Consider the following 27720-nt stretch of genomic DNA (forward strand, 5'->3'; position numbering starts at 1 on the left):
TTATTAGAGATATCTGTATCCCACTTTTTCTAGTTCAGACTGAGGTGGCTAATACCAACATGTTTTTTATTTTACAAAAGCACACAGAGCTATAAAGCATAGAAATGCAAGAGATAGAGGCAGGTGTGTGTTGCATCTCTGAATGAGATAACGCTCTGGACTTTGCTTGCTCCACTCAGTTTCAGCTGGGAGGAGCAAGGTTGGGTAATTTGCACTGGATGCGACTGCCTCATACACGTGTACCCAGTGCAGAGGCTGTGCTCTTAGCCATCCTCTGGGAAGGCTGCCTGTTGCATCTCTGTGTGAGTCACTGCGCTACACTTGCCTCCTCCATAACTCCTGAGCAGGGCCAGATTTAGGTTTGATGAGGCTCTAAGCTACTGAAGGGGTAATGGGGCCCTTTATATGTCCAGCTGTCCTTTGTCAACAACAAATTGTCACTGTATTTTGTGTTGAATATATGGTAATTTATGGACCTAATAGGTATCTAAAGCCATTTGCACATAACAAAATATGTATTTTATCAAAGTAATTGTTGAACTGAAATACAATTAAGAAGTATATTAATAGTGAAATACAATTAAGAAGTATATTAATAGTGAAATACAATTAAGAAGTATATTAATAGTGAAATAATTATTAAGCTCTAACTTAAAATGATTTTTTATTCATAATGCAAACACACTGGCATTTGGCAATAGCAAAAGTTCCTTTAGAAACACTATTTACAAAGACTGATAATAACTTGCTATAACATGAAATAATAATAGGTGTAAATATATTATGCAAACTACTAATAATTATAAATAGCAGAATGTAGGCACCCTATATATAGAAATGAGCAAACCAGTGATATTTTAGGGAGCAGGCTAGCAGACCATTACTTACATCATAGGAGCCTACACAACACAAAACACTGTTGCTGTATGTAGGTTTTATTTTATTTGTTTTTTTATCTTATATTTTGGACATGTATATCCAGCCGTTTTTTTTCTTTAATTTTTTTTTTGGGGGGGCAGCTATAGCTTGTTTAGCTTATGCGTATATCGGCACTGCTCCTGAGCGTATTGACTTGGAGGCAAGTTCAGTGGGACTAGGTAAGCGTTCATAGGATTGCCGCCTTACGGAAGCACATGGGGGGGGGAGTGTTTTTCTGAGAGCGGCTTGTTTTTACTCCTGAGCGATCCAAAAGAACAATTTTTAAAAACTACCTGAGATTTACAGCGCCCATTTCAGCCCAAAGTGACCCCCAACTTGGAAGCAGGAGTCTAGTCGGTGCCCGGTTTTATTTCGGGGAAGCAGGGCTACCTTCCCCAGCCTCCCCATCTCCAGGGCGCGCATTGTCGCCTAGAGAGCTCCAGGCGTAAAGCGCCTGGCGCGGTGCATGCTGGGAGAAGGCCGCGGCTTTACCTTAACAGTTCTGGAGCCCCTAACCTGACTTAGAACGGGCGCTCACGCGGGTTCTCCGTCTCCTAGCAACGTCCCGCCGCGCTGAGCGGCCTCTCGCGAGCGCCTTGCGTCACATGACCCAAGGCGTCATATTCGCGCGCCACCTCCGTACGACAGTGACCCCCTCTTTTTTGTTTCTTGTTTTAATCCGAAGAATTCACTTCCGGTTTGGGCCTTGGACGGTTGGCGGGACCGTTAGTCGCGGGGGGAAGGGCGCGTGGGTTGTGAGCGCGAGTTCTCGCGGTGGCGGTTGTCATGGCAGCGGCTGCGGGGCCTGGAGGAGGCGAAGCGGCCTCGGCCTCCGCTGCCGACGAAGGCGGCGGCGGCGGCACGGACAGGGGGAGCCCCCCCGGCTCGGACCCACGACGCCTGGGGCCGGGGGGGCGAGAGGAAGAGGAGGCGCCGGGGCAAGGCAGCGCGGGGGGCCCGGCCAACCAGAGCCGCGCGCCCTCGTCGTCGCCGCCGCCCCGCGAAGCCGAGGTCACCGTGGAGATCGGGGAGACTTACCTGTGTCGGCGCGGGGACGGGACGTGGCGTAAGTACGTCTCCAGGACAACAGGAGCGGTTCCCTTATCTTCCCCCCCCCCACCAAAAAATCACCTCCTGCTCGTCCCCAGGACAGTGGTGTCGTTGGTCTCCCCGTCAGCCCCATCCAGCATGGCCAGTGGTCAGGGATGATGGGAGTTGTAGTCCAGCAGCATCTGGAGGGGGCCACAAGCTCCTCGCTTATGCTACATCACCGAGGCTTCCATGACCCTGCATTACTCCTTATGACAGCTGTTGTTTATTCAAAGCTTTTCTACTACCGGCATTGTTGTTGTTTAATTTTGATTGTTTTAAACGTTTCCAAGGGGGGAAGGAGCCTAATGAAACCCATGGCAAAGTAATATTGCACAGCAGCAAAATGGAACAAACTAGAATGTGTTGCTATAAAATGCTCAAAACGCTTCACCCAATCAAGCACAAACATGAGGTCACTACTAAAAGGTTCTGTTCCTGGTGGACATAGCCGTCACCTCAGAACAAGCAGCAGGATGTCAAAATGATGACCTGTGGCTGTGATCCTGTGCCCACTAACGTAAGAGTATACCTCATTAAATGCTATTGGACATCCCTTTGGGACGTACACAGGTTTAGCCAGTGCATACAGTATTCTAGTTCTTCCTGTGTTGTATCATCCCTTAAAGCAGCCTTTTCGGAGAGTACTGTAGAGATTTATGTGAAGACTTCTCTTTGCATACCTGCACTCCTGCAACATTGTGGCTCCCAAAATCAAAGGTATATACGGTAGGTTGGCTCCTCTTCTGGAGTGCCCAATCTGTATTTTCCCTCAGTGTTTTTGCCACATTTGGATCTGAAAGATTCTTATTGAAATATTTCTTACTGAAATATTTATTTCTTACTGAAATAAAAATGGACTAAGGCACTTTGGCATACTTCCATTTTGTGCCTATTACTTGGAAACTTTTAAAATTCTGTGATATACTGAGCTCTATTGTCCAGTGCAGAATAGTATATTTGGGCTACTCAATAGGCTCTTGCTTTGACAAAGCATGCACACCTGCACCCTTGACCAACTGTTACAGGTCCTTTCCGCTTTTGCAGCTTAGCTGGTTGTAAGGAGTTTGGCTGAGGTGTGTCAGAGTGAAACACTGTTATTAGATTCTTTTTTAGTCTTTCCTAATTTGAGATTAACCATATTGAGTGTTGACTTTCTTCCAGATTCTGCAGAAGTGATCCAGTCGCGGATCAATGAGCAAGAAGCCAGGGAGGAGTTTTATGTGCACTATGTTGGGTGTAAGTATCTTTTTGAAGTTCTCTATGTCTGCTGATGTGGTGAGGAGGAAGTGTGAGATGCCTTTATGGTCCAGAGGTAGCCCACATGATGTCCCCCAGATGTTGCTGGACTCCCATGCTGGCTGGGGTTGATGGGAGTTGTAGTCCAGCGACATCTGGAGGACACAACACATGCTACTCCTGGAATAAGAGCAGGTAGTTCCTTCCAAACCCATTCTAGAGTCCCTGTTATGTTTTACACATGCAACAAGACTTCTCAAATGTTGAAACTTATACTGAAATTACATATTTTTCCAAGTATCTTACACTGAGCCAAAAAATTACCAGCAGCCTAGATGAATAGACAGATTTTTAAAAATACTTGTTTTGTGGAGGTTTCCTAAAAATAACATCATCATCATCATCATTATTATTATTATTATTTTGCCCAGGGAGGGAGAGAAGTATCAAATAAGGTTAGCAGTTGCACTCCTGTGTTTTATGCCCTTTCTGCAAGAGAAAAAGACATGAAAATTTTCTTGAATTTACATCCGCTGCTGTCCTGAATTCATTGCAACTAGTGTTAAATGCCATGTTCTTAGAGGTGATCTCTTCAGTCACCTGAACAGATAAAACACCTGAGAACTATTAGAGTGATACTGCTGTTAGTAGGAGGGAAAATGATCTCCAGTTGTTTAGATCAAGGAAGGATGGAATGGGAGATGTTTTAACCTTCAGCTGAATAACGTTTGAAGAAGCAGCTTCGAACTCTTTTTTTGATTGGTGGAAGATCCAAGACTGATACATATTTCTTCTCCTAATTGCAGTCAACCGGCGTCTGGATGAGTGGGTGGACAAAAACCGCCTGGCCCTCACCAAGACAGTAAAAGATGCGGTACAGAAGAACACGGATCAGTACATGAATGAACTGTCTGAACAGCCAGAGCGCAAGATCACTCGGAACCAGAAGCGCAAACATGATGAAATCAACCATGTGCAAAAGGTGATGCCAGAGGATACACGGCTGGGGAGATTGAACTGTACTCTACTACAGAGTGTCGGTTCCAAGGCTGGAAAAACCCAGGGTGTCTGGTTGTACCTCTGGAGCTATTCCTAACATCAGTTTGGCACTAGGAGATAGCTTTTTTAGGGAGTCTTGTCCAATTAGGAATTGAACATTTGGCCACCTTGCTGTCTTTTTCCATTGCAGACGTATGCTGAGATGGATCCCACCACAGCAGCTTTGGAGAAGGAGCACGAAGCAGTGAGTATTCACTAGCACTTGACCTGTCTTGTTGCCAAAATTCAGTAGAGAAAAGAGCACAGCTGTGTTTCGTGGCTCCAGCTATATTTCTGTGTCCTCAGATCACCAAGGTGAAATACGTAGACAAAATCCATATTGGGAACTATGAGATTGACGCTTGGTATTTCTCGCCATTCCCAGAGGACTATGGGAAGCAGCCCAAGCTGTGGATCTGCGAGTACTGCCTCAAGTACATGAAATTTGAGAAGACTTACCGCTATCATCTGGTATGCAAAGGGAATGGGTGCTGTTGGGGGTGTGGGGATAGAGGTGTATGAGTAGACCTGCCTCCTTAGTTAATGTTTTTATTGATGGACCACCCTGAAGATATCAAGAGCTTCAGAATTAATTTATTTAAAGTATTTCTATGCTTTTCAGGTGGACTTCACAAAGCAGTTTAAATAAAAATAGTAAAACAATAAAGATCCATAACATTTGAATAATAAAAATTAAAAAGACATGGGTGAAGGAAACCCTTTTTAAAAAAGCCCGTTTCTGCTTCTTTTTTCTTCCATCCGTAGAAGATGGTTTGTCAGAAGCTACTGCATTGGTAGTCGAGGAAAGGAGAGACCACAAGGGGGAGCTGGATGTTGATAGCTTACCAAGCTGTTGGTTTTCCCCTCCCTTCAGAAGGATATTATTCAATTTCAATAATTCTAATGCCTATTTATTCATGTGTTACAACTAGGAAAACTAAATGAGCAGTACCAATCTCAAATAAGAAAAGTCGAGGCTGTTGGCCTTACCAGAACCCAGACAGTTGGGGAAATTGTTGAAGCTGTATTGAGCAGCCCAAGCAGTGGAATTGCTCAGAAAAATGCAGACTCATCCCTCTCTCTCTCTCTCTCTCTCTCTCGTTCAGGGACAGTGTCAGTGGCGGCAGCCGCCAGGGAAGGAGATCTACCGCAAAAACAACATTTCAGTGTATGAGGTGGATGGCAAAGATCACAAGGTAGGGGTCCCAGCTTTTGTTTTTGTTTTCTGCTACATCAGAAACCTGTTAGTTGCTATCCAACCTATCTTCCAAATAATTTCAGAGCCATGCCTCTACAAATATGAGCCTAATCTCTCCCAACGGGCTATGAATAGTCATTAACATGTAAGCTCCTTCCAGAACTCCTCTTACTGTATCTTTGTGATTGAGGTTGGAGCACTCGCATATAGAAAAGATTTCCTGAGATTTCCAGTAATGGGGCTTAGTGTCGCTATCTATTCAGAAGGGAGTGATCCAATATAGAAACAGCTTTATCCAATCCTACTGGTCACGTGATATTGAGGGCCATCGCTGCCTACGTGATGAATGAGAATTTTAGGTTGCTTACACAGTGCTCAGTGATATCCTAATTACAGGCAAGATAATAGCTGAGAGCAAAGAGCACCAATATTGTGAGAGACCATTCACCGCAAGGCCTGCGAGGTATGCCAGAGAACTTTTAACATGGAAATGGCCCAGAAGATCAACTTTCTCATGTAGAGCCTTGCCTCTGATCCTTAGCTTGGTTGCTAGGCTTGAAAACATTTAAGAGTACAGACTTTTGCAAGTTCAGACATTGCAATATGTCCTCTTGATTTTTTTATTTCTTTATGTGTGTAACTTAATAAATTGGGGAGATTTGATCGCACTCTGTAACTTCGTTGAGGATTTTCTTAGAACAAAGTTGCAGGTTGAAATGAAATAATGTTTTCCGGGAAGAGGAGGCATTTAAAGGTTTTGGGGGTATCCTCCATAGGGCACCTCTTTTCCTGGATTGGGAAATGAACATACACTCACCATGTTCTTCTTGCTGCTGTGCTCTATTTATTTACTGGTGTTTGCTTCTCTCCCCCAGATTTACTGCCAGAATTTGTGTCTCTTAGCCAAACTGTTCCTAGACCACAAGACTCTCTACTTTGATGTGGAGCCTTTTGTCTTCTACATTCTCACTGAGGTCGACAGGCAAGGCGCTCATATTGTCGGCTACTTCTCCAAGGTGATGGCCTGGTATAGGATGAGTGTTGGGAGAGTGTTCTAGCTGAACTTTAGAAGGGGTGTGAAAAGGAGGAGGAGCAGTCATGATACTACTTTTCTTAAAACTAAATTCTGATTCTAGTAAAAATGAAATTCTCATACGTCTGTTTATTTTGTATTACTTATTTCGCTTCTGCCATGGATGAGAGGAGGGTGATTGTGTGCTGGAAATCATCCTCATACTCCTTTTGAGTTCTGAGATATCACCAAAGTTACCTGTTTGCTAACGGACTCAAGATAGTTCACAGTATAATGCCTTACAGTTGAATAGATGTAATTCCAAAGAGATGATGGGTGGGGTGAAAGAGGAAAATGAGTGAATTTAAATACTATGGCCACTAGGGGCGGAGAGATGCTAAGTGACACTTGCTTCCTGCTAGCCCAATATAATAGCTTTGCTGTATCACCTCTCTCACTAATGTAACCAGGTGAAATGGCTGCTGGTGAGAACAGATCTTGCTTTTAAAACAGTGAAAGCTGTGGTACTTAGGATGCATGAATCCTATGCCCAGTACAATATTCCCTGCTCCCTCGTTTCACTTCTTTGTTTGATTTTCTGCCACCAGGAGAAGGAGTCACCAGATGGCAACAATGTTGCCTGCATCCTCACCTTGCCCCCATACCAAAGAAGGGGCTATGGGAAGTTCCTCATTGCTTTTAGTAAGTTTGATTCTTTCAGTCATGTGCGATAACCACCAAAAGAAGTAGCTTCACAACCTCTTAATCTCTTCCAGTTGCTGGAAATGAGAATAGTGCCTTCACTTAACCAGAACAGACTAGAAGTAACTTGTGCAACATACGCCCGTGTATTCCACTTCAGTTAATTTGCTATAATTTGGCTTCCTCTGATTCTGTACTATATCACCAGATGGAATAATGTTTTAAACCGTAATTTCTTTCAGAAAGTTATAACTGCCTTAGAATGTTTTTGTTTTTTGAATAGATAATACTTAATAGTTAATCTGAATTAGAACTAGAATTTCCACCCTTAAAACTGCACTAACTAAAAGTGGGGAGGAATCTGCTCTTTTTAACATGTTGACACCTCCCACACTCTTGGTTAAGTTAAAGGGTTTTAGGGGTAAGTGAGTATGTGCCCTAAGATCTTCTGGAGGGCTCAGTTGAGAGTGAGTCTTTACTGGATCCAAGCTTTACCCAGGAGGAGCAGCTGCAAACATATAGCTCTTGAGATGTCTGGATTCTGAGTTGTGACTGCTTCTTGACATTAATCCTAAAGCTCTTGTTCCTCAGGCTATGAGCTCTCCAAACTGGAAAGCACAGTGGGCTCCCCAGAGAAGCCCCTCTCAGATCTGGGCAAGTTGAGCTACCGTAGCTACTGGTCATGGGTCTTGCTAGAGATCCTCCGGGACTTCCGAGGTACCCTCTCCATCAAAGACCTCAGGTGAGAAAGAATCCATATTGCTAGTAAGATGTAACAGTGCCCCCTAATTCCTCATTGTTGCTGAGTAGCACATATGCTTCTGTGATATTCTATTATTAGCAATTTTGAGTGGTTTTCATATGACCTGCCAGTTAAAATTGCCGGTCACTGACCTTGCCTTGTTTTTCACTCCCCTACCCATTGCTTTCCCCCCACTCCCCGGTGCAGTCAGATGACAAGCATCACGCAAAATGACATCATCAGTACACTGCAGTCTCTGAACATGGTCAAGTACTGGAAGGGGCAGCATGTCATCTGCGTCACACCCAAGCTGGTCGAGGAGCATCTCAAAAGTGCCCAGTACAAGAAGCCTCCCATCACAGGTACCATGGGAAGGGCAGTAGTTGTATCCTAGACCTGGCGGTGATTTACAGGAGTCTTTTAATCAAAAGCAAAGAATTGGCAGCCTAGTTCAAATCATTATGTGGCATGTAAGACCTGCCCAAACCCCACTCTCTTGGATCTTACTGTTGTCTTTTGAGTTGTCAGGTCACAATGGCAGAATTGCCCTCTCAGGGTTTTAGAGTTGCTAGAGCTTTTGATTCCTTGTACACAGGCTGCAGTCCTCCAAACATCCTGGTTTTGCTGACTTCCTAACAGTCTTGCACAGTCCCAGCTCTTTCTTTTTTTGCTCCTTTCTTCAGTTTCATGTTTTCCCCCTACACATTAAAGTTCTTCTCCTTTAGTACTTTGAGATAATCAGAGATGGGCTTGGTGCATACTTCAATCTCCTGCCATTTTCCTTATGCCTTATTCTTAATCTTGCCAAGTCTCACCTCATTTTAGTCTCCTTGTCTCTGAGTTCCTCGTCCTTTTTGGCTTCCCTGTGACTTGGAACCTCCTCCCAGTTTTTGCCCTGCCCTGTATGAGGTTTTATTGCCATTCAAACTGACAACCTCATTTTCTCTCAGAAGTTGGACTGAAAACTGCTTACATAAGGAGCTAAACATTCCATTCTTTGTCACTCCACCACCTCAGCCAGTCTCGGCAGCTGCTTCACTTTAACAAGCACAATACAATACATATGAGAGTAGCTTATATTGCATGTCTGTCTGTAAGATCACCATATGAGTATGCAAATATTGGGACAAAAATTGACAGCAAGATAATATCAGTCGTCCCCCCCCATCTTGTTTCAAGTCTTCAAAATATGTGGATGCTGACTGGCTATTTCAGAAACCATAGAATGGAGATGTTTATGACAAAGAATTAACGTGTTTCTACTTGTCCCTTTCAGTTAATACTGTATTCTTTCCTGTTACAACTGAGCTGGGAAATAGCATGTCTAATTCCAGTCCTTTCTGCTGCTATAACATTTGCAATAAGATGTTCATATTCCTTGGAAGCTGGATCACCAGTGCAACTTAAATGCGGACAGGCTTAACTACTTTGCTTAATCAATTCTGAATGCAAACTTTATAGAGTATTTGTCTCCCCTCTCCCCATGTACAGTTCTCTACATTTAAATCTGTTCCCGGGATAATTGGTAGTATCCAACTAAATAGATCCACTAGCGCAAGGGCTTCCCTCTCCCCATGCACCTTCCGTGCCCCCCTGATTCTGTACTGGGGATTCACCCTAACCCTCTGGAGCAGACATGGGGAAGAGTGGAGAGAAGAGGGAGGGGAATATCCTTTGTGAGGCCAAAAGCTAGTTGGATACCACCCATATCCTGCTTTTGCTTTGTTCATTCCGTCATGGAGTGTGCCAGGCATTGCCGAGTGCAAACACAGAAGCACCTTGTGAGAGGTCAGGAAGTCAGAACCACTTTCAGTGGTTTCAGGTTTTGATCCCTGCTGAAAGAAGCATTGTTTGCCCCGGTGGGGCTGCTGACGTGCCAGCCAGTGCCAGTTATGTAAGAGGAGCTGCAGACAGAGTGCCAGTTTCTCCTTCTGAGCCTCTCTTTTTTTTAAAAGGAGCTGCTCGCTGTCAGTTGTTGCAGATGAACAATCTGCAGGGTGGGGCATGAAGGCTGATTATCAGCCACTTACAAGATAAGCTGGAGTATCATTTGCTTCCATGAAATGCAGTTGTTTCCAAGATGGGTGGAACAGCAAACAGGCTCTCATAGAAGCTAAAATGAATTTGTCTCAGTAATCAGTATTTGCCTTTGTTACAATCCCAAGGCATCATTTCATTCATATTGGCATTCTGCTGCTTGTTTTTCTGAAGAGCATTAAAAAAACTCTACTGGAAACAGTAGCGTTTTGAACTGGGCTAGCCTTTTTGAGAAGCTTGTGTCAGCATTCTTAGCTGACTAAAATGCAGCACCGCTGCTTGTCTACCTGTCTCAAGTGCCTGCTGCACACCAATTGACTTTGCTTTTCCCTTCCTTCCCCCTCCAGTGGATTCGCTCTGTCTGCGATGGGCACCTCCGAAACACAAGCAAGCCAAGATTTCCAAGAAGTGAAGGAGAAACTGATCTAAGCAACGGAAGCAGCTCGGCTTCAATACACATCCACCCTTCGTTTTAAGAGATTGTCTGAGGCATTCTTGTTGGTATTGCATTGATCAGACATGTCTTGGAACAGATGTTTTCAGGGTGGCAGGGAGAGAAGGGGTGTTAGCAGTGTGACGCCAACTTTACTGTGCTCCACTAGAGTGAAGACTTCCCACTTCCTCCCCCACCCTCATCTCACCTCCTGTCCCTTTCTGATTCTGCATGGCAAACTCCTTCCTTCTGGCGAAACCGGCTGTCTTGCTCTCGTAGGGTAGTAGAATTGGTGGCTTCTGTCTTAACCAGAAGAGGAAGGGGATACACACCTTCTCATCTCTTGTCACTGGCCCTGGAACCTTCGTTTCTGAGCTGCTCTAGCACAAAACCTTGGACTGCCTCTACTTCCATTGTCAGGCAGGTAGAGCAAAACGGGGGCAGTAAACACGCGTGAGGCAGTATTTGGGAAGCAGTCAGTCAGCAAAATTTCAGGTGGGGGGGGATTCGCTTTTAGCTATGACCGTTTGGAAAAAGAAAACTTGATTGTAGTTGCAATTTAGTTTTCCACGGTCAAATTGCAATTTAGATCCATCACAGTCAAGAGTTTTGAGAGTGGCACGCCAAAGGGGGGCATTGTCAGAATTGTGCACAGAAGCGCTTCATGATCCCCTCAGCAGATGAGAGCACGACTGTGCAGAGTTGGGTTTGAGGCTGAATTTAAAAGCATGGATTTCCAAGAAACACAGCAGCTGAGAAGTCACTGTGCCACACCTGACCCTGAGAATATCCCTGGCAGCTGTAGCGTAGTAGCTAACAGGGTATCTGTCCTTTTGGGTTGACCTAGTTGATTTTGATGTTCTGCGGAGACCCTACATCAAAAGGGATGGTTCTCAATGCAAATATGATGGGGTGGGGGCTGTTACTTGCCAGGGGGTTGTTGTCGTAGCCCAGGGGAATGTACAACCTCCAAACTGGAGGAAACCGAACAGTGGGATATTGTGGGTTAGTTGGTTCTGACAAGTTGCCCTACCATTGTATGAGCTACCTTTGCCAGAAATAAAATGAGAAGGAATTTTCTCAGAAGAATCGACATTCTCTTGGACAAAGCGCAGTGGAAGTAATGGAACCGAAGAGGGAGGCTGCCGCTGTTCTTCACACCACCTTTCACCAATATGCTTGCACCCCTTCTTCACTGGGACTAGTTCAAAAGGAAGTTGGTTTCAATGGGGTGGGGCTGCATTTGATATTATGGGAGAAACTGTCCACATGATGGTTCTGCTACAGATATTAGATTCATAATCCATGTATGCAGTGTGTTTTCTTTTACTTTTCAAAAATATTTTAATTAATAAAACAACAAAACGAAGTATCTTTCTATGCTGCGTGTATAACGATGGAATTCTGCTGAGCACAGGTTTGGGTGGGGGAAGAAAGTTCTGGGCAAGGTATGGAGGCTTTAGGCCATACTGGAAACATATATTCAGGATCCTGGAAATCTGCCACTGTCTGCTTTATTGCTGTACTACCTGTACTGTGAAGTAAGAGAGCCAAAGCAGGCCCCTGTTGAGTGCAAGTGTGTCGTCTGATATCCTGACTTGTTCATGTATGTTTCTAGAATAAGGTAAAGGTAAAGGGACCCCTGACCATTAGGTCCAGTTGTGACCGACTCTGGGGTTGCGGCGCTCATCTCACTTTATTGGCCGAAGGAGCCGGCGTACAGCTTCCGGGTCATGTGGCCAGCATGACTAAGCTGCTTCTGGCTAAACCAGAGCAGCGCACGGAAACGTCGTTCATCTTCCCGCCGGAGTGGTACCTATTTATCTACTTGCACTTTGACGTGCTTTCGAACTGCTAGGTTGGCAGGAGCAGGGACCATCAACGGGAGCTCACCCCGTCACGGGGATTCGAACCGCCAACCTTCTGATCGACAAGTCCTAGGCTCTGTGGTTTAACCCACAGCGCCACCCGCGTCCCCTATGTTTCTAGAAAAGAAACACACAAAAACACACCATGAAGTGAGTGACTGCTTTAGAAAGTGAAGCAGGAATTCCTCTGACAGCCTTCCTTGATCTGTAACTCAAAGAGGCAATTCACCTTGATGCAGCTTCTGTTGTAGCATGGTGTAAGCTGTACCAGGAGAAATTCTGAATTTGGTCTAAGTTCTAAACCTGTAGGGTTCAAGGGAGTGATAATTCAACAGCACCTGGAATGCTTAAAAATACAGCTTCACTTCTTAAAATGCCACTGAACTTTTGCAGAATACCTTCTATATGCCAGATTTCTTTCTAGCCAATTTATTTTGTGGACTTGCTTCTTATTCAGCATTACTCACAGGATTTAAACAGGGTAAAGTATATCGGGATTACCATTTAGGCTGCAATCCTAAACCCACTTACTTGGTAAGTGCCATTGAACCCAGTAGCATTTACTTATGAGTAGACATGGTTAGGCATGTGTTTTTTGTAGCATAAGCACATTCTAGTCTATATAAAGTAGTGGCACAATAAATGTGTTGTTAATCGTTAGAATCATGTTTTTGTCTTATCATAATTAGTGTAGTGTTATTGCAAAGGAGTGCAGCCTTATGATTTAATTCCATGTAAGTGAAAGAACCAACAGCTTACTTTATGGTGTCTCTATTTTACAGGAATGGCTTAGTGGTGGCTACTAATGCAATCCTCCGCATTTTTATTGAGCTGTAAGTGTGTTCTGCACAACTTGCTGTCATGTTTAGTTAGGTGCTAATTTTTTTTTTACAGTTGCCGTTCTTAGGTGTCCACAGTATCTTTGCCAGGTGGATAAGGTGGAAATCAGGCTTTAGCCTTTCCTGTGAACTTGGCTGCCATGCCACTGGGCCAGCTGTAACAGAAGGCATGGCTTATGGAGTGCATTCTGTCTGTCACCTTAGTGACTATCTTGCTGGGACTCTGGTTAGTTCACTTTCAGTTCCAGTAGAAAATGTGAAGCAACTCCCATAAGCCAGTGAACCTGGTCTTATCATTATGCAGCCACTTCCAAAGGAATTTCCCCCCACCTCTGTACACAGGTATTTCAAGTGTTGCAAGCAGCCCCTTAACATGCGGAATTTGTCTCTGGATTCAGTCGGCGCTCAGGACAGTGGTGGAAGTTAACACAACTACTACCGTCACTTTAGAATTACTATTTGCTTTATTAAAAACCCTTCATTGTGAGAGCAACATCTGATTCTCATCCTTCCCAAAAAACAAATAGATGCTTACATACTTATTTTAAAAAGATGTGCAAATACAGGTTGTCAGGGAAGACCAATAATATGTCTATGATTCGGCAGCAGCAAACTTACGTAAAGCAGTCCCATTCCATTTCTGCCTTACGTGCAAGTCATGCTGCATCATAAATAAATCTTCAAGCTAAGGCAGGACATTTCATTTAGCAGTAATGTTGCCCTGATTATGTTTCCCGCAACTTTTTATCACACACACACACACACACACATATATATATATATACATACACACACACACACACACACACACACACACACACACAGACATGCACACACTCCACCAATGGAGAGATTCATTGATCACGCACAGAAACATAAGTGAGGTTACCATTCAAAGAATCCAAGCCAGTCAAGGGAAGTTGCAGTCTGGTCAGCACACAAAGATGACCAAGTCCTCAGCCAGGGGTCAAAATGTGGCAGCTAATTAAGAAACATGGTTCGGTCCCATCACTCCATCTTTTCAGTCTGAGCTTCAAGGAGGCATCGGGAAAACATGTCGTCTTAGTTGCCCCCAAACACACATGTCAAGGGCCGTAAGAATCCAGGAAGCAAAAAGCAGATTGGGTGCCATGGAACCACCTGGAGCGTCACAGATCCCCTAGAGACAGATGCTGCTTCCACAGACACATCGCTGAGTGTCACTTCTTTAACACTGGTCTTGATCCAATCACGGTGGACTACTGAGGCTTTAACACAAAGGCAGTGTCGGTTGGGCTTCCTAGATGACACTCCACACTACCTCCAGCCAGTAGACACCATAGAAGGGGGTGTTTGAGGGTATAGTTTATACCCAACTCCATGAGGTATCGGAATCAGTGGGATATCGGACAATGGTTTGAACTGGACCCTAAAAAACAGGTGTAGGGTTCAGCTAACTGATTCGTCTTAGAGGGAGCCAACTCACATTCTAGGATGAGACCAGGCAGCAAAACCACTGGTGTGCCAGTAGAATCTGTGTGGAGCTTCTCAGGACTGAAGCTGCAATGGTTAGCAGGAGCAAATACCTGTTACAGACTGGAAAGGGTGGAGGGAAGCTGAGGGGCGATAACCAGAAGGCAGATCGAGATAAATGGATTTGGGTGAAGAATACATTGGTAACAATGGTGAAATCCAGGATTAGTGAGAACCAAGACCCAGAGAGCAGATCAGGACCTGGCATGATGAGGAGACAAAGACAACTTAATGTGAGTCTGCCCTCAACAAAGAGGCAAGGAGGTGGTTGCCATTCATGGCTTCTGTAATTGTGCTGAGGCAGGGCAAGTTCTCCAGCAGCAGGCCCAGGGGATTGTCATAAATTAACATGTCAAAGGGAACAAAAGGGAAGGAGGAAACAGCAAGTTGGAATGTAAGGTATATATACTAAGCAGACCTCGAGTGCACATTGGACTGAACCTTCGTGGCTTGGCAGAACCCTCTGCTCCAGAACAAGGCTGCCGTTTTGTAATCGTACCAAGAGCATCACATGCTTCCAGAGAGCAAAGCGGAAAAACCTGAGGCATGGCAGAATGTGAAATAGTGGGACCACCCACTTGAGCACAGAGTAGGAAGGGACTGCTCTCTCCCCGCTACACAATCAGTCATTTGGCCCACTTGAGGGACGATTCATAAGAAATAGTGGAAGGTCTGAAGGAAGAGGACAAGAAGAGGCAGGCTGGACTTGCAGGCCCAGGACGCTGCGCTGCCCGAGGCAGGGTTTGTCGGCTTGATGGGACGGGACCAGCCTGGCTGAGGCTGGATGTCATCGTAAGGTCCAGGCCGGCTAGTGTCAGGAGTGTCAGAGCACATGCCCTCCTCCGAGATGGGCTGCACGTCGGAGGTCACTTGGCTGAGCTGCACCTCTGGAACATTTGCCTGAATCCAGTCGGCATAGGTTGAGATGCGGCTGTAGATACCAGGCCTGTTGGGGGCTCCACATTCGTCCCCCCAACTCACCACTCCGGCCAGCAGCCAAGCATTGCCAATACGACAGGAAAGGGGTCCTCCAGAGTCACCCTAGGGGGGAAATGGTTATTAGATTGGGGATAAATAATAATAATAATTTATATGCCACCCATCTGGCTGCATTGCCCCAGCCACTCTGGCTTCCAATTAATTATTAAACCACTGTAAAACAGAACACATTTAAAACTTCCTTATACAGATTCCTTCAGATGTCTTTTAAAAGTCATATAGTTGTTTATTTCCTTGACATCTGACGGGAGGGCGTTCCACAGTGCAGGTGCAGCTACCGAGAAGGCCCTCTGTTTCCCTGTAACCTCACTTCTCTCAGTGAGGGAAACGCCAGAAGGCTGACTGTGAGCAGCTGGACTTGAGAGTACTCTTCCACAGGCAGCTATTTGGAAGGATCCAAGTGAGTTAAGGGGGTCGGCATTACCCAAAGTATACCCCCAAGAACTATTCAACGTGGTCCCCACCTACATTGCAACCCTAGCCCATCAGCCAGTCGTAGCCTGCCAGGGCTTCCAGCTAAGCCCACAAGGCAGTTTTTCCAGAACCACCCTGGAATCAGGTGTCAGTCAGGTGACATCAGCTGACAGGCAGGAGTTTGGTCCTGCTTAGCTCAGTTGGGTGAGCAAGTTTCCTGTCAGGAACTCATTGGCACAGTTGATCCCTGCAGAAATCAGGATCAAACACTCCCGCCCATCCGCTGAAGGGCAAGGAGTTCAGTCCTGCTTTATAACGATCTCCTCCCCTACCCAGCTAGCCAACTTCGATAAAATCTCAGGTGACTGACAGGTGGGTGGGTGATTTTGCTCACCCAGCAAATTTGGCCAGCCAGAGCAGTCAGGGAGGGAGAAAAAAGATCTGGCTCACTGGGCCAAAAAAGGACTCTATACCCTGTTCTACATGGAATAAAGATGGCGCAGTGCAGGACTGGCAAGAATTTTCCCCAGCCTGTCAAATTATCACTTATAGTGAATTGCCTGAGAAGGGCTACAAAGTGCCCCATAACCAAGGGGGAAAAGGGGGCATAGTGCATGTTTATACAAGAAAAGAGGGTTCTAATCCATGAGTTGCTACAGCACTTTCTTTCCAGACATCTATGCAATGTATAAACAGGTGCTGGCTGAAGCTAAACATCAAAAGGCCATCAGCCTTGGCCTTTCGTACAGTGCCGAATCTGGGTCTCACCGCCTCATTCTAAAATGCCACCCCCTTTCCTCAACAAACGGGCATCCCCAGCCTCCCCTCTCCTCCTGCCTGATCTCACCTGGCATGCGTCCTTCATCCCCTCAGCAAAGCCAGCACAGATCATGTCGTCGTGGACGGTGAGGGGATCCGTAGGATCAGGGTTTCGCCTGTACAGGCACTTGCAAGTGTCTACCCCAATAATGGGCACTTCAAGCTGCTGCAGCGTCTTGGGTGTGGGGAGGCTTGCTAAAGGAAGAAACGAAACTCAGAGTCAGTGCCCAGATGTGGAGAAAGGCTGTCCTGCAGTGGGGACTGGTAGGGCAGGAGGCCAGCAGTAGGTGCAGCCAGCACCAATGGCGGGCAAAGGCGACTCAATCTAATTTTGTCCCTATCTTCCTCTCTGCCAATTCCTACGAGGAGCAACACCGAGTCCAAGGAGGAGGAGGAAGCTGAGAGCTGGTGCCACTCCTGGGCTGACTGGAAGCAAGGCTGCAGAGCAAGTGGGGGCAGCTAAGGGCAGGCTGAGGTTGGTGGGGCAACTCCCCATTCACTCTAATGGACCAGCCTCTTTTTGTGTCCCGGGTGGCTGGGTGTTTGTCTTTGCGTTGGGAGTGCAGATGAATAAGTGCCTGGTCATTCTGGAAGCCAGACTCCCTAATCTGCAGCTACGGACTCCTTTCCTACAGCTGAGGCTCTGTCTGCATCAAGATACGGACAATAAACAAAGGCACTCATGCCATATGCAGAGGAAACCATTGTCTCTTCACATGCCCCAGGCCTAAGCCTCCATGCTGAGATATGAAGGCCTTTTTGGGTGGAGGGGATGGAGGAGAGAGATGGGGACTGAGCCCTGACTGCACAAGGGAAACATGGCATTACAGAGGATTAGCTGTGCCACCCCCCCCCCTATTCCAGATGTGGTCACATCATAGTGCCAGAACAAGTTCCGCCACTCTAAGGACCATGACTCCAATAGGAAAACAATTTCTTCCTTACTGGATACAAGCACGTTCCCCCAGCCGGTGACGGTGCATTTCATGCCGGCCGGGAAGACGACAGAAGAGGCGGGCAGGCAGATGGGCCGGATTGTTCGGCTGTAGTTCACTGCCTTCTTGAGCTTCACCAGGGCAATGTCCCCTTTAGAGCCTTCTTCTTCCACGTAGTCAGGGTGCTTAATCACTTGCTCCACCTGCATAACTTGCAGGTCGTTTGGGGGGTCATTCAGCCGATGGACCCCCAGGATGACATCGTAGTCTTCAATTCCAGCCTTCCTGCAAAAAGGAGAGGAAGCAATATGCTCGTATTAAAATGCATTTCTAAGATGCAAAAGGAGGTCGTTGCTAAGGGTCTAAGAGTACCTGTGGAGTACCTGTGCTAGGGGTTCACATATCCAATGGTAGCCAGACTGATGTCTTTAGCACATGGGGAGGGAGAGAAAGCAACAGTCTTCCATTTAATTCTGCCCCAGAAACCAGTATTTAGAGGTGAACTTTTCTTAACGTGGAGATTCCATTTAGCCTGCACGGAGGGCAGTCATGGATTGACCTTGTTTATGACATTTGTATTCTGCCCCATAAAGTTATCTGGGAAGCTTATGATAAACAAGAAAACCATTTTGATACAAATAAGCCATGAAACCATAAATTCAAAAAGATAAATATGTGAAAAACAAAATTCATCACACACAGCCCAAATTAAGGCAGTATATTTTTTAAAAAATATTGAAAGACCCAGATTGCAAGAGTTATTTAGAAAATATTCTGAAACTAAAAATACCACAAATATAGCACCAAGCAAGCTTTACTAGGAAGCCTGCTCCATTGGACAGGGGGCCACTACTGAAAAGGCCCTCTCCCTGGTACAGGTCCATTCTACATGAATGTGTCTCCCCATTTTCCAGACGCAATCTAGGAAGGACTGTCCAAGCTAGAGGTACAGAACCATAAGAAGGGAAAGCAGAGACCTTGAAGTTGTTCGTTAACAAGTTAGCACTAGGCAGACACACAAGGATATACTGTACTCTATAGGTAATGATTAAAATCTAACATAGCATAGTTCCTATGAGACTAAGCGGTGAGTTGGGCAGTAGGAAGGATCGGGTCTCCAGTGCAAATCTTGCCTCTGCCATAGGTGATGTTGGAAAAACCATTCTCTCTCAACCCTCACTATCTGAAATATATATATATAATAGCACGAGCCCACCTTTCAGGGTCTTTTCAAATTTCACATATCGGGACGTCATCTTCTGGCAGTGCTTTGAACACTGCCCAGAAGCACCATGCAAATGCTAAAGCCAACATTTTTAGCATCCTCATCAGTAAACCAAGCTCTCGAATTATGAGAAGGCTGCAGAATAGTGTCTGCACGCCTCACCAGCTTTCTATTATTTAAACCAGGCATAGGCAAACTCGGCCCTCCAGATGTTTTGGGACTACAATTCCCATCATTCCTGACCACTGGTCCTGTTGGTTAGGGATGATGGGAGTTGTAGTCCCATAACATCTGCAGGGCTGAGTTTGCCTATGCCGGATTTAAACTTCCTATCCAAAAGGCATTGCCTGCTCTCTTCCCCAACACCCACAACAGCATCTTATTCCACGGATGCCTTGCACTTACGCAGGGAAGCAATGTGCCGCTGTGACTAGCCACTGGGGGGCAATGAGAGACGCTCCACAGAGGTGACGGCCGCCGCTGCTGCTGGTCAGGGATACCTGCCAGGGCCACTGCCCATGCTCGGCGTTCATGCCACCCATGATTCGCCCCATAGCGGGCACTCCACAGAATCCTGCAGACATAAAGACATTTTGCAGAGTGAAAAGACGTTCCAGAAATCACCCACATCACATGTTCTTTTGTACACGACGATCAGACAACATGATGGGCTTGTGTACCCACGGCTCTGCATCCTATTATGTTTCTTCTTCTGTGTGGGGAAGGGCCATGGCTCACTGGAAGGGCATCTATCTGTCTTGCATGTGGAAGTTCCCAAGTTCAATCCCCGGTGTCTCCAGGTAGGGCCTGGGAAAGCTTTTGCCCAAAATCCCAGGCAGCCATCAGGACTCAGTGTAAACAATACTGAGCTAAACTGACCAAAGGTATGATTTGGTATAAGGCAGCTTCCTATGTTATTCGTTCATATAATTTATATACTGCTTGGCTGTAAGAAGAACACCGAAAGTGGTTCCTATATGCTTCCGGTGTTCCCACCATTCAATAAGAGGTAGAAAAGGCATTCTGAAAATCTCTCAGAACTGCATTTTTAAATATGGAAGCCTATATTTGGAGACCTTATATGACTGCAGAGATGTGACTGAATGTGTATGCACAATGCCTACTGAAATCTCAGAGACCACAGAGCTGACCGAAGACGATTCCTACTGTGTTGAAGGCAGGGTTTTAAGTGTAAAAAAGTTGCTTTCTAGACTCTAGGAAGCGAATTTGGAACCTAAATAATAATTGGTGTGAGCGGAGGAGGGAGAGTTAAATTAGTATGTGAGAAAACAGGGAAGGTAATCAATGGATGTCCATTGTTGACATACTTAGTGGTGTGCAGTGTTGTTCTTTTTAAAAAATAAAATAAAAATTCACACCCATTCATGCAAAATTCAAATATCTTACCTGGTTGGGTACTGTTGGCTCCAATGGCTGCAGAGTGGGAGCATGAGAAGAATACTGTGAAATTAAAAAAGAAGTAGAGTTATAAAGACAAGTTGCAACATTTTGATTACAATAAAACAAGCAGCACTTAAATATTTTCACATTTAAAAACAAAACAAAAAACAAATTACTTGAAAACTCATTCCAGCTATGACCTGGTTTGCACTTCAACACTAAGACGATCCTTAGCCTTAATGCAATGAACAAACATGCTGCTTCCTGGAAAAGGATCATAGCTGCTGTGCTCCTTCTCTGCACCTCTTGTTGCTGTGTTGCTCTGAGCCAAACCATGGTTTGGCTTATCATGTCCAAACCCAGGCTCATGGTCTCTCTTGCTCCAGCAAAGGGTGAGCTATAAGCAAGGTTTGTTCTAGGGTTTACAGCTTATGGGTTTGGACATGCTAAACTAAAGTTTAATTCAAAGAAGTGCAACAGCGGAACCACCAGAGGAGGAGGAGAGAAGCTGCTGTCATCCCCTCTCCAGGAGCCTGCATGTTGGCTTATTTGCCTTAAGCCATGGTTTAGCTTAGCACTACATATGAACAAACATTTGCCTGATCAAGATCCCACTTTTATGTTTCTGTTTCCGAGTACTGCAACGTCTTTAAGAGTCACCAGGCCTCACTTTGTCTCAAGTAATCAAACACAAGAATCCTGTCCGCCACACTGATCTGTTACAATTCACTAAAACCCTTCCCCATGCTAGAGTTGCTGGAATATTTCTGAGAATTTTGGGAAAATCTAGCGGAGTGCTTGTTCCGATTGTATGATTTCAGGCTCCAGAGTAAATGAGTGAGAGACAGATTGCTCCCTCAAGGAGAAAGAAAAATTCTGCACACAGGACAAGGCTAGGTACAACCCTTCTTTTAACATGCTATTGTTTCAGTGAAACAGCATTCTGACTTGAAACCGGCATGGCAGCCAAAAGTGGTGCAGCCTAAGAAAAGCTCTACCAAAATACCACTTGATTCTGCCAATCGTATAGACTGGCGCTTCAATCCCAGGTCAGATAGTAAGGCAGGTGTGTGCAAATGAGCAGCAGCCAGAAATTACACAGGAATAACCTTCCCTCGCTGCTGCACCTCTGCACCAGGAAGCTGCACCTACAGAATGTTTCCTCTGTTGCAATAGGCACAGCTTGCCACCCGGGGAAAAGAAAAAGAGGTGGCTGCAGAAGTCATAGTTTCTGAGCACATCAGGCCCCATGCATGTTTCATTTTGGAAATTACACACCAGGGGACGTTGTCATGCTGACGAAGAGAGAAAGGAGATTTCTCCCAGGCCTTTCTGACGTTTCCTCCCTAGGCTGTACTTTCTACAACCTATGAGAAGGAAGCCAGGGTGTGCCTCTCTGCTCCTGCTGCCCCAGTTTCTCTTGCCACAGCTGTGGCTTCCCAAGGATTTGTTTCCCGCCCTGCTTGTCGGCCTAGATTGGCTTTCTAAAATCCCGCAGTGTCGATGATTCCTGGGAGATGAGTCTGAGCGGACTTGGGAGAGCAGCCAGCCAGCGAGTCACTGGGGACACGGAGAGGGAGAAGAGGGGAACCTGAATAGGCAAATGAGAATGAAGTTCTTGACAGTTTCCTCCCCGAAGGCATCATCAAGGATAAGGCTATACCTCATATTTAGCCCCTCTACAAGGCTCGAGTTATCAAGGCTTGTGTTTCCACACATTTTTGTTTTTCTAATGTCAGGCACTTTGTGCTTATGAAAAAATATATATTATGGACAGCATTGGCCATTTCATTTCCTGACTTTTTTGTTAACGCAAAATTGGGTGTCTGAGCAAACTCCCACTGCTGATCCTGGAGGCAATATATACTGTAGCTATCTTGGCTAGTAGCCATTGACAGTCTTATCCATTTGTCTATTCCCCTCTTGTCTCCATCGAAGTTGGTGACCACCTTATGGCATTCCAAGGAAGGTCTTCCTTTTGGCTTCTAAGGAAGCATTGCAAACTTTCAACCAACTGAATCTCTGCCTTTTACAACAGGTCAGTATGCAGACAGGAATGGGAAATTAGTATTTCTATGCTGTCCAAAACTTCCTCTGCCCGTTTCTGCACCCTGAGCTGCAGTTAGGAGTAAGGATGGGGAACCCAGGCCCTACAGATGTTGTTGGTACTCCCATCAGTCCCAGCCAACATAGCTAATGGTCAGGGATGGGAGTCATGGCCCTCCAGATGTTGGTGCCCTATAGGTTCCCTATCCCTATCTTAAAGACACAAGAGCAGGCCAGGTGGTTTCTTTCTGGTTCTCTGGATGATCAAACACTGGGCAAGCAGATATCTAAGACACACCTCAGAGCAATATGGTTTTGTCACAACTAATCTGAAAACTGAAATGCCTCTTTGAGGAATAAAAGCATCTTAGCCATTAAACCCCAGTGGCCTGTTTGTTGACCTCCTCTTTCATAATTAAAATATGACTTGGTGCCAAAGTTTACATGCTGTTGCCACAGCAGGTCCCTTGAGGTCCTATGAAGTCTGCATCATAGGTTTCCAACTTAGAAGGGGCCAACGCTCTAGGGGCTGCTGGTTCTAATCTGGAAAGGGCATCTTCTGGTCAAGTTGGTAAGAGTTTTGCACAGTTTACTTGTTTTTGTACCACAAAGGGGCTTACGGAATTAAAACAACAATTGAAATAGGAAGCATGCAGAATTATCAGAAGCACAAATCAATCAGAAGGAGCAGCAGATAAAGCCACATCCAAAGCAACATTAAACAAATACAAGTGTGGTATAAAAGGCAGGCTGAAACAAAGCAAGTCTTCAATAAACCCTAAAAGAAAAAGGTCCAGCAAAAATTCACAGGGAGAGAGTTTTGCAGCACCACTATTGAAAAGGCCCCGTCATGGGAACTCTGATACAAGTAGACAAAGAATGCCTAAGCCACATTTGATGCCCAAAGCATTTCTCTCTCTCCTTAACAGACATTTGCGGTTGGCCTCATCTTGTATCTTCCAGCTACGTAATGTTGAACACGAGAATCAGCAGGTTTTGAACTGGGCTCTTAATCATGAAAATCCTCCTGCAAGAGGCCCAGTTGTGTTCTGTTGGTACTTTTGAGCCACTAACTCTGACCTCCCGTGACAGTGCTTTTAAGTGAAAACAGATAGCAACCCTCTAGGGGGTGCTACATTCAGCATGCAGCTAGTCTCCATTGGCCCTCAAAATATCCTGGGTTTGGCCCAGATTTTGGTGGACTTACTCAGCTGAACTATCAAAACAACAACAACAGAGACCTCCACCCACAAACCGACACCAAGAAAGGCCCCACAAAACAAGCTGATTCCAGGCATCCTGGCCAGTCCTCATACACACACTGCAGCTATTTTGGCTCTGCCATCAAGAGGTTGCGGTGAGATGAGCAAGTAGGACATTTAAAAATAGAGGCAGGCCCAACTGGTTGGGTAACCTACCAATGACGTCCGAGCCTGCCCCACCCTCAGAGACAAAATGTCACAGAAAGAAACCAGCCTGAACTATCCTTGCCCTCTTTCTCTACCCCACCTCCTGGGGCTCAGCCGGGTCAGCCAGCGCACACCTGCAGGACACGAGGCAGTTGAAGGTGCCCTTCTCAATTCATCCCCGGGGCAAATTTGTGCCATTCAGTAGAGTTCCCATCAATACACTTTCCCACATGTCACATTTTGACCTGGAAAGTTCCAGTTTGCCTTATTCTCTTTCTAGAGAGCACCTTTCACAGCTACGTGACGGACAGAATTTCAACAGGCGAAGCTTTGCGGGAAATGGAGTTGCAGTAACAAAGAAAGAAGCCCCACAGTAAAAATTTATGCCTCCCTGTTAGGAACGTGGAGGATGTTTACAGGCAATGCCGTGAGGGATGTGTTAGCAGAGATTTGCTGAAGAACAAAAAAAGCTTTAGGGGGAAACCTGAAGAGAGGGCAATCCCCCCAAACAGCTCAGTGAAGACCAAATGAGCTCATTGGCAAGAGACCAAGCATCTGTTGAGAGGGGAACAGGGAAACTAGGGCAAGGGAATGGGGCATCCTAGGAAAAAGACATGACTGACTAGTATCCTGAACAGCAGCATTACAGCAATTTATTGCAGGTTCTACAATAAACTTGAACTAACATGATTCTGTCCTGCATGCTTTGCAAGTTTCACTGTGAATACTGAAGCAAGTTTCTAAGAAGAGAGGTGCCAGGAGGAGGTGATACCACTCTACAATCCCAGGGATAGAGCCTGGCCATAATTCTTTAGCGGTAAGAAAGAAGTACTCTGCACATGCTCAGAGGTGGCATTATCATGTTCTAGGGAATGGAGCATTGCTGCTGAATTCAAGAGTCAGAATTCCACCTTAATAAGTCTTGGTCAAATAAGAAATTCCAGACGAGAGATCTTGACTCTTGTGACTCGGTTTCCAAATGTAATAAAGGAACTCTTGCCAGAGGCTGAGGTCAGCACTGGACCCACACCCCAATGAACAATTTGCACAGATCATATTCTCTCCCTCTCTTACACACACACATATACCCTGAACTCCACTGTTCTCAACTGCTTGGCTTCCAGCCACTTTTCCCAAGGGTGTCAGGTTACAAAGAGTTTCGGGGTTGTTGGAAGATAGATAACGGAAGTTTCACAAGTGGGTTGCGCTGTTTGAAAAAGAGTGTTGAAGGAGCAGCAACAAAAAGGCTTTATGCCCTTTGGCTCCTAGGCCAGATTTGTCCACCAGCTCACTAGACCCCACTGTGTTCCCAAGCCTCTGAGAAAGGACTCAGCCCTAAAGTCTTATTCTTTGACAAAGGAACAACTAACACCAGCTCTCACTTATCTTGGAGAAGACAATAGGGTGTTTCAGATTAGAGTGTATGCCTTCCATTGAGCACCATCTGTAGATAACTTTTCTATATCGAGTTGCAACCTTTTCCTCCCCGGCAGAACTCCTGTGCTTTTAACAGCTGCATGGCAGGAAGAAATTCAGCAGGTGCAGTCCTTTCCAGTATGAAGTCGCAGCACGAATTATGAACAATTCACTTATGCAGTTTCTCCTGTTTTCCATTAAAGTCACAGGAACTCCAACAGAAGAAGGAGAAAAAACCCACCATGGCAAAGTTCCCTCCCTCCTCCTTTACTTGGGACAAGTTCCAAGGAAGATACTTCTCTTCTTCCCCTTCCCTTTCTGTGTGTGTTTTCCCAAGACTGAAAGGACCTTTGTCCTCTAGGAATGTGGCACCTATTCTACCCCCAACTACGCATACACTGCTTTCAAGAAGGAAGGAAGGAAAGGCTGGGGTGTGTTTGTTTCAATTCTGCACTTTAAAAAGCCATCAGACCACCAGTCACTGTGCGCGCATGCACACACACACACACAAACAAACACACCCCTACCTCCCCTCCACACATAAACAGAACCTGCTCCCCAACCACCAACTTAAACGTGCCACGCTGGCTTGTCATATGTTCCATTATTTTCGAGGATTCCTTTTAACAGTTGTCATGGTTTCCCTCCTTACAATTTAACAGTGCAATAAAACTCATCTAGGGGACATAATGGATCATCATGCGTGCTGATAAATTTTGGGGCGTGTTTGTTTTTTTTAACAATATGGCACAGCTCTGGAGTTCAGTTTTAAGCTCTACATATGTCACGCGGTGATGAATTTATTAAAAATGGTGCGAAGCCACAAGCCCTGACAAGAATGCCGTTGAGCATGTCCAGAATACCTTTTTTTTTTTTATACAAGAGCTACACTCAGCCTCTTCAGATCCTAGGTACAAGGTGGCCAATGCTTTATAAAACAACAGAGCTTCCAAACCAGTACGGGTCCCCACACCTTCCTTTTGAGATTGGCATACTGTATATAGCCACGGGTTACTATTGAGGAAGAATGAATCACTCCACAGATACCATGACAAAACGGCATGTTATCCTACCGCCACCCCAATACATAACACAGGATGGCTCAACTTGGGGGTTGCCTCAATGTCCTCTGACCAAGTCACACAGGCTAGGCTATTGCTCCAAGCAAGCAGGTGGCGGGGAGTCTCAAAAGCCACCCCAGTGAGGACTTGAAACTTGGCCCCCATTGCATAGCACCTTCGCCACGCACACTTCCAGACAGCCCAACAGTTGGAAAAGGCCAGTTTGCAGCTCTTCCCCCTTGTGCTTGCCAAACCGGCCACGGCTCTGAAAATGGGAGTGCAAGAGATGGGAAACGACCGGCAGGCGAAAGGGCTGGGCGCGGGTGGCGGGAACGCAGCGCCCAACCCGCACCCCGGTGCTGGGAAAGGAGGAGGGAGGGAGGCAGGCTAAATCTCCGGAGAGAGAGGCGCTTCTTTTTGCCCGGTACTCACCAGAGACGAAGAGCAGGAGGCCCAGGCCTCCCAGCAAACTCCCCATTTCCTTTGGTCCCCGGTGCGTCGCTGAGACCCGCAGCTGAAGTCAGGTGTGCGTGTGTGTGCGCGCAAGGGAGCCAGAGCGCGCCAGGTGAGCTCCTCCAGGTAGTCCTGCCGGCAGGTGGAATGAGGGAGGGAGGCTGCGCTCGGGACTCTGCCTTCCTCGGCTGATGGACAAGTTACCCAACCTGTTGGTGACGGGACGGGCTCCCAGCCAGAGCCAGTCAGCTGCCTCTCCTGTGGCTCCTTTGCATGTTTTTACCTTGCTCACCTTGCCTGCCCAGGCTCGGCTGCTTCGCCCCGCCTCCTCCTCTGAACTTGGTGACTTTTTTCCAGGCCTGCCACGCCCTTGTTGTCTTGGGGGTGGGCAGGGGGACTACAGCTCCCATCATTCCTAGCCAGTGGGGCCAGGGACCAGGGATGGTGGGAATTGTGGTTCAAGGAGGACCTTAGGTCTTCAAACAAAAACATCCTGAAGGTCCCAGGCCACAGAGAGGTTAGGCTGGCCTCAACCAGAGCCAGGGCTTTTTCGGCTGTGGCTCCAATCTCGTGGAGAAACTAGGGCCCCGCGGGACTTGACATCTTTCCGCAGGGCCTGCAAGACAGAGCTGTTCCACCAGGCCTTTGGTCAGGGCGCAGCCTGACTCCCTCCTCTGGCAATCCTCACAGAACTCTAGCCCAATGGTTGCCATTAATCTGATTTTATAATGAAATGATTTTAGAATGTTGTATCATTTTACTGTTGTTAGCTGCTCTGATCCTGGCTTTGGCTGGGGAGGACGGGATATAAATAAATAAATTATTATTATTATTATTATTATTATTATTATTATTATTATTATTAAGGGCATACGGGCAGCCAAGTACGAGTGTGGAAGGAGGCAGGAGAGGCCC

The 27720-nt window shown here is 46.0% G+C and overlaps 2 protein-coding genes across 2 annotated transcripts; one reads left to right on the forward strand and one right to left on the reverse strand.

Moving 5' to 3' along the window:
• The first annotated feature begins 1560 nt into the window (after positions 1-1560).
• KAT8 (lysine acetyltransferase 8) lies at positions 1561-11780 on the forward strand. Its single transcript, XM_081167306.1, has 11 exons — positions 1561-1984; positions 3172-3246; positions 4053-4228; positions 4436-4489; positions 4591-4755; positions 5391-5480; positions 6358-6498; positions 7103-7196; positions 7788-7938; positions 8146-8300; positions 10323-11780. Exons 1-11 carry the CDS (start codon positions 1705-1707, stop codon positions 10385-10387), a joined length of 1446 nt encoding a protein of 481 aa, XP_081023432.1. The 5' UTR covers positions 1561-1704; the 3' UTR covers positions 10388-11780.
• Positions 11781-14685: 2905 nt separating this feature from the next.
• PRSS8 (serine protease 8) lies at positions 14686-27128 on the reverse strand. Its single transcript, XM_081168359.1, has 6 exons — positions 26785-27128; positions 20427-20480; positions 19425-19593; positions 17805-18079; positions 16888-17054; positions 14686-15668 (listed from the first exon to the last, which is right to left on the reverse strand). Exons 1-6 carry the CDS (start codon positions 26828-26830, stop codon positions 15279-15281), a joined length of 1101 nt encoding a protein of 366 aa, XP_081024485.1. The 5' UTR covers positions 26831-27128; the 3' UTR covers positions 14686-15278.
• Positions 27129-27720: the final 592 nt, after the last annotated feature.

Source organism: Podarcis bocagei (assembly GCF_964188305.1).
Source record: "Podarcis bocagei genome assembly, chromosome: 13".
Taxonomy (NCBI): domain Eukaryota; kingdom Metazoa; phylum Chordata; class Lepidosauria; order Squamata; family Lacertidae; genus Podarcis; species Podarcis bocagei.

What these genes read in the sequence shown, in the direction of transcription:
- PRSS8 (XM_081168359.1), bottom strand. Translation starts at nt 26,830, where the DNA reads ATGGGGAGTTTGCTGGGAGGCCTGGGCCTCCTGCTCTTCGTCTCTG. An exon ending in AGCCAACAGTACCCAACCAG is followed by an intron (nt 19,594 to 20,426) that starts GTAAGATATTTG and finishes TTATGTCTGCAG; the next exon opens with GATTCTGTGGAGTGCCCGCT. An exon ending in GGATGAAGGACGCATGCCAG is followed by an intron (nt 15,669 to 16,887) that starts GTGAGATCAGGC and finishes TTTCCCCCCTAG; the next exon opens with GGTGACTCTGGAGGACCCCT.
- KAT8 (XM_081167306.1), top strand. Translation starts at nt 1,705, where the DNA reads ATGGCAGCGGCTGCGGGGCCTGGAGGAGGCGAAGCGGCCTCGGCCTCC. An exon ending in TTATGTGCACTATGTTGGGT is followed by an intron (nt 3,247 to 4,052) that starts GTAAGTATCTTT and finishes TCCTAATTGCAG; the next exon opens with TCAACCGGCGTCTGGATGAG. An exon ending in GAAGTTCCTCATTGCTTTTA is followed by an intron (nt 7,197 to 7,787) that starts GTAAGTTTGATT and finishes CTTGTTCCTCAG; the next exon opens with GCTATGAGCTCTCCAAACTG.